The following is a 6,632-nucleotide window of genomic DNA, read 5'->3' as shown; positions in this document are numbered from 1 at the left end:
AGGTCAAAGACAGATTTGGATTCTTGGTTTCCAACGTCCTTTTTTCGGTTTGAAATCCTAGGTGGAAAATGTTTCTGATTCTTTCTAAGACTTGAAAGAATTTAGTTTGATTCACTTGAATCCTTAGCAGATAAGGTTCTTGGTTTTTAAAATCAAAGGCATAATGTTTGGATAATGCTTACAAAAGTCTTCTTGATAAGACTTATAATTTAGTCTTTTGAAACTTTTAAGACACATGTAAAGGTGAACAATGAGTCACCTTAAACAAAAGGGGGAGGGGGGGCTACTACGTTCTCTTAGGTGGTGATTTGTTAATTTTTATCCACTTATTAGTTAATCGGGTAATGTTTCGTTACCCGTTAATTAATCTATTACCCACATAATTTAAAAATTACCATAAATTACTTAAAATTCAATTTATTTTCAAAATACTTCATATATATATAAGGACCCGTGAAAATTTCTACTCAAAACAAGAAAAGTGCATTTCTGCGGTCCATTATGCGATCGCAGAATAGCTATGCGGACCGCATAGTCGCCACAGAGTCAAGCAGTTTGATGGTTAATTTGAGGTCAACTATGCGGCCAATTATGCGATTGGATAATCAATATGCGGGCCGCATAGTCATCGCATAATCCCCTTTGAAATTTTGTGAGGGGCAGTTCTGCGGTGCATTATGCGACAGAACAGGCGTGCGAGCCCGCATTTTTGTCACATACCCAGGTAGTTTGTTCAGGTTTTGAGGCCATTTTTTCGATCTATTCTGCGGGCTGCATGTCCATTATGTGATCGCATATGCGACCGTAGATCGTGTCGGGGCTCCTATTTTCTAACTTTTAAAACCTGACCCCATCCCATTAAAACACCCCATTAGACCCCTTTTAAGATATTCTTATGCAAAAAAGAATGGGGGGGGGGAAGTTCTAGAGAGAGAGGGTGATCTTCATCAAATCCCCATTCAATTCTTGCTGAAACCCTTGAAGATTATCAAATAAGATTTGCTAGGCCTTCACCCCAAGAGGTAAGAACTTGAGCCCTAACCTTTGGTTTCGAAATTCACACTAGAATGAGTTAGCTTGGGGGTTCATGGGTATAAGAATGGATTTTCTTGCATGCATAAAAGATAAGAGGGTATGGGGAGGTTGTGAACTAAAAAGATAGCAATTGGGGTGTAAAATGATAGAAATATCTCAAAAAAGTCCTAAAATCACTGTGCACACTTACTGCTTGAATTTACTTAAATGAGCTAGAATCTTATTCATGTCTCTAATTCTTTGTTCAATTTGTAATTTTTATAAAATAGATCGAAGTTGCTAGGAAATTCCGGAAGGATTTAAGGAAAACACTATTGAAGTATGTATGGCTAAAACTCCCACCTCTTAGAAATTGAGCCTCCATGGTGCCCGTGCAAATGTTGTAAGTCTGAAATCTGATTGATGTAGTACTTGTTATGACAAATGAATTAATGTTGTGAAAATGTATGTGGAAGGTGCTTCTCCATGTGTTTAATGTTTTATTCTTTGTAAATTGAGGATGTGTGGAGAACATGAGCTATGTGCTAAATGCCTAAGTGTCAAGTCAAGGTTACATTGTGATTAATATGCCGAACTAGATGCATTCCTCTCTATGCTTATAACTTAAATTGCTTTTGTATGTGCCTATGATCCTAAATGGCAAGGTAAATGTTGAAAATGAGAATAATGTGAAATGTGAGTTACTGAATGTGGTAATTATGGCCCCAAGTGCCAATGAACTAATACATGTGAAACCAAAGTTTGAAGTTAGATGACTAACGGAAAAGGGTAACATCTTGGTAAGACGGATTAGCCGATCGGGCCGTGATCGGATGCCATGTTAAACACACATGGTGGTAATGTATTGATAATTGAAACTGGAAAGTGAGAATGAAATAAGGGTAACGTCTTGGTGAGATGACTTAGCCTATCGGGCCGTGATCGGACTCCGCTCAAGGAAGCGGTGGTATTGTGGATGATGATGCAACAATATGGAATGCCCCAACCTAAAATTTCGGAAACTATGTGAACCTTTTATATTGCTGACATGGTGTTTGTTTGAAGCTTTGTAGTCCTTATGATTTCTTTTTACTCTTGTATGGTTGTTCTTTCTAACATGATGGTGTTTAGTTATACATACTAGTACTATTCCATGGTACTAACGTTCCTTTTGCCGGGGGCGCTACATTTTTGAATGAATGAAGGTGGATCTATAGCGGACAATGTCGATCGCGCGTAGCGGAGTATCCTCCTCTTAGAGTCTTGGTGAGCCCACCTTTCTCCTCCAAGGAGTTATGTTGTACATCTTTTGTTGTAGACTTCCACTTTTGAGGTATAGCCGGGGCCTTGTTGCCAGCGTAGTCATAATTGTCTTTTGTATCTTTAGAGGCTCCGTAGACATTTGGGTGGGTTGTGTTCGGATGTCGGATGGGACAATGTACTGTATTGACATTCTAAACTCTAGTTCTTCTAAGTGGTAACTGTATGAAATCTTAAAAACTTAACCACGACTTAAGGTCCGTGATATGAAAATGAATTAACAATGTTGAATGTACGATTTTGGTATTGTCTAAATTAATGAAAGCATGGTTTCTTAATCGTATTGAGCTGGGTAGAAATTGTTAAAAAGGCTTGCTCAGTTGGGTTCACTTTATTGAGTGCCGGTCATGCCTCCCGAGGTTGGGGCGTGACAATATACTTTATATATTATACTACCGCGGTCATATGGTACCTTGCATGGTACTAGTTTATAATTATCGAGTATTATTACTTAATCCGTATTTTATCCCAAATTGGCCATTTTCAACGAAACTCATTTTCTCTAATTTGTGCATCCTTTATCCTTTATGACACTCATTTATCGCTTGTTATAAATAGCATAAATACATTAACGTCAAGATGATCTCACCTCTGAGTCTGCATCAATTAACTGGAGACGAAATTTGAATGTACGAAAAACGTGAGATGTAATCCTTCCCCCTTTAGAAACATTCGTGCTTGAATGTTCAACTCCCCGTGATCCATATAACTTTGGCAGGGTCACCTTTATAACAACACTACTACCAACTCTCCTTGTAGAAGCTTAATAATCCAACGCCACACCGGACCATAATTATTAATAACGACAATGGCCTCACATGACTAATGACAATAATCAACATAAGAATTTATACACGTACCTTATAATTATGACGTCTCAGTTGGACCATTCTCTGGAAGAGGAAATAAGTAGGGATTTCTAGACTTCATATTTTCCTCGGCCTCCCAAGTCATCTCTTCCACATTTTTGTTTCTCCAAAGTACTTTCACAGAGGCTACCTCCTTATTCCGCAGCTTGCGGATTTGTCGGTCTAGGATGGCAATTAGAACTTCCTCGTATGATAAGTTCTCTATAATCTGTACATAATCTATGGGCACTTCTCGGGTAGGATCGCCAATGCACTTCCATAACATTGATACGTGAAAAATTGGATGGACATACTCCAATTCTGAGGGCAATTCTAACTCATAAGCTACTTGGCCCACTCTCCGAATGATCATATAAGGTCCAATATACCGTGGTCTAAGCTTGCCTTTCTTGACAACCCTCATCACACTTTCATAGGTGACACCTTTAAGAATACCCAGTCATTAACCTCGAATTCTAAATCTCATTGCCGCACGTTAGAATATGACTTCTGACGACTCTGAGCTATCAACAGTCGCTCCCGGATAAGCTTTACTTTTTCTATGGCCTGCTGAACCAGGTCTGGCCCATGTAACCTAGATTCTCCAATATCAAACCACCCTATGGGAGATCTACACCTGCGCCCATACAAAGCCTCATACGGAGCCATCTGGATACTGGAGTGATAACTGTTATTATATGCAAACTCGATAAGAGGTAGATGTTCATCCCAACTTCTTTTAAAATCCAGCACACATGCTCACAACATATCCTCGAGCATCTGAATCATGCGCTCGGCTTGTCCATCTGTTTGTGGATGAAAAGCCATGCTGAGATTCACCTGAGTTCCTAGACATTTCTGAAATGACCTCCAAAAATGTGCTGTAAACTGGGCCCCATGGTCAGATATAATAGATATTGGTACTCCGTGTAGTCGAACTATCTCTTTAATATATAATTTTTCATAATCTTCTATTGTATATGTAGATCTGATCGGAAGAAAATGAGCTGATTTCATGAGCCTGTCGACTATCACCCATATGGAATCAAACTTACGAGGGGAACGAGGTAAGCTTGTGATAAAGTCCATGTTTATCGCCTCCCATTTCTATGTCGGGATCTCTATAGTCTGCATTAGCCCTCCGGGCTTCTGGTGCTCTATTTTCACCTATTGGCAACTAGGGCATTGAGCGACATACTCAACAATGTTCTTCTTCATATCGTTCCACCAATACACATCCTTAATGTCATGATACATCTTTGTCGACCTAGGGTGAATGGAGTACCATGAATAATATGCCTCTAACATAATCCTGTCTCGTAGCCCTGCTACATCTGGAACACACAAATGACCCATGTATCTAAGAACCCCATCTCCTTTGAGTTCTAACAATGGCTTCTTCTATTGTGGAATCCGCTCTCTCAACTTAACTAACTCTGGATCCTTGTACTGCCTCTCCTTTACTTCAGCTATGAGAGATGATTTTGCAATATTTTGGAGTACAACTCCTCCATTGCCAGAGTCTACTAATCGAACCCCCAAACAAGCCAATTGATGAATCTCTCTAGTTAATTGTCTTTTTTCGGCCTCTACATGTGCTAAGCTGCCCATAGATCGACGACTTAAGGCATCTGCTACAACATTAGCTTTACATGGATGGTAGAGAATGTTAACATCATAATCTTTCAATAACTCAAGCCATCGCCTCTGTTGCAAATTCAACTCTTTTTGCTTGAAGATATATTGTAGGCTTTTATGATCTATGAACACATCAACATTAACACCATATAAATAATGCTGCCATATCTTAAGTGCATGGACAACCGCAGCTAATTCGAGGTCGTGGGTCGGATAATTCTGCTCATGCTTCCTTAACTACCTTGAAGCATATGCAATTACTTTCCCATGTTGCATCAGGACACATTCTAACCTGACACCTGAGGCATCGCAATACATGGCATAACCATCTGGAAGTGGTAGAACTGGTGCTAAGGTCAACCTGTTCTTAAGCTCTTGGAAACTTTGTTCACATGCCTCTGTCCACTGAAACTTAGTCGCTTTCTGTGTCAGCTTTGCTAATGGTGCTAAAAGAGAAGAAAATCTCTCTACGAACCTCCGGTAATATCTTGCTAAGCCTGGAAAGCTACGAATCTCTGTCGGAGTGGTAGGTCTAGGCCACGATTTCACAGCCTCAATCTTCTGAGTGTCTACCTTTATACCTCCGTTGGATACAATATGCCCCAAGAATGATACAAACATTAACCAGAACTCACACTTAGAAAACTTAGCAGACAATTTATTATCGTGGAGGGTTTGGAGTACTGCTCGCAGGTGATCCACATGCTCATCCTCTGAGCGTGAATAAACCAAAATATCATCTATTAATACCCAATTTTTTCATATATATTTTTAATATGTATAAATACTTTCAAAATAGCATATATATGCATACATAAGCATGCACAAGATTTTTATAATTTTTCTATAATTTTAAAGATTTTAAATTGATTTATTTCCTCCCCTTTTACTCATAAAATCTCCAATAATTATCCCTCAAATTATTGTTGTGATAATTTAGTCATCTAAATTCTATATTTATACCAAAATATTGTTAAAATATTTTTTAGTATATTTTTATAATTGTATTTTGTATTTTTAAAGCCAATTTGCATATAATTGCAATATTATCCTTATTAGTGTACAATTATGTTTTATATGCACAAAATGATTTCTATATTTTTAAAATGTTAAATATATATATTAAATCATTTTATTACATGAAATTATTTTTAGAAATCATCTGTTACTTATTATAAATTATATAGGGTTAAATTGGCTATTTAAAACTTAGCCAGATTATGTTTCAATTGTAGCCTCAATTAAACCCAATACCCTAGCCCAATTTCGGATTAAAATACCTGACCCAGGCCCTAATTACACCTATCCAACAAGAACCCATCAGATCCAAAATTTGTTCTTTCCTTTTTAATTCCAAACGACCCCCTAACCCTAATCACTTATCCACATCCGCCGCCCTAAGATCCTTTCCTCTCTCAAAACACTCTCAACCTAACCCTCATCTTCAACCGCCGACCTCCTATCTCCGGTCATCTCCGGTGATCTCTCATCATCTCCTGAGCCTCCAATGGCTTCTCTCATGCCATTCTTGCCCTCTCTAAGGTCTTTAAGGGCCCAGGGCCATGCCGACTTGCATCTAGGGTTCATCACCTGCCTGTTCTTGGCTACTCCAGTGTGATTTCAAGCAAAATTATGTTGTATTTGCAATGATCCTTAGGTTTTCTAAGCAGGTTCTTCATCTCTATATGGGTTTCTTTCGAACCCCTAATTTCTTTTCTATGCCTCCTAGATCTATACAGATCTAGGACGATTTGAGTTTGTTTCTTTAATATTTTACACTGTCCGTGAGATTCTTTACAAGAATCATTGATT

At 38.4% G+C, this 6,632-nt stretch overlaps 1 protein-coding gene across 1 annotated transcript; it reads right to left on the bottom strand.

The window, feature by feature from the left end:
• Positions 1 to 5,057: 5,057 nt before the first annotated feature.
• On the bottom strand, positions 5,058 to 6,341 carry LOC138879775 (uncharacterized mitochondrial protein AtMg00860-like). The gene is made up of 2 exons (XM_070159407.1): positions 6,257 to 6,341; positions 5,058 to 5,533 (listed from the first exon to the last, which is right to left on the bottom strand). Exons 1-2 carry the CDS (start codon positions 6,339 to 6,341, stop codon positions 5,058 to 5,060), a joined length of 561 nt encoding a protein of 186 aa, XP_070015508.1.
• Between the last annotated feature and the right edge of the window lie 291 nt (positions 6,342 to 6,632).

The sequence above is a fragment of the Nicotiana sylvestris genome, chromosome 10 (assembly GCF_000393655.2).
Source record: "Nicotiana sylvestris chromosome 10, ASM39365v2, whole genome shotgun sequence".
In the NCBI taxonomy this organism is placed as follows: Eukaryota; Viridiplantae; Streptophyta; class Magnoliopsida; order Solanales; family Solanaceae; genus Nicotiana; species Nicotiana sylvestris.
Note: the sequence above shows the minus strand (reverse complement) of the source record. Positions and strands in the feature narration are given on the sequence as shown.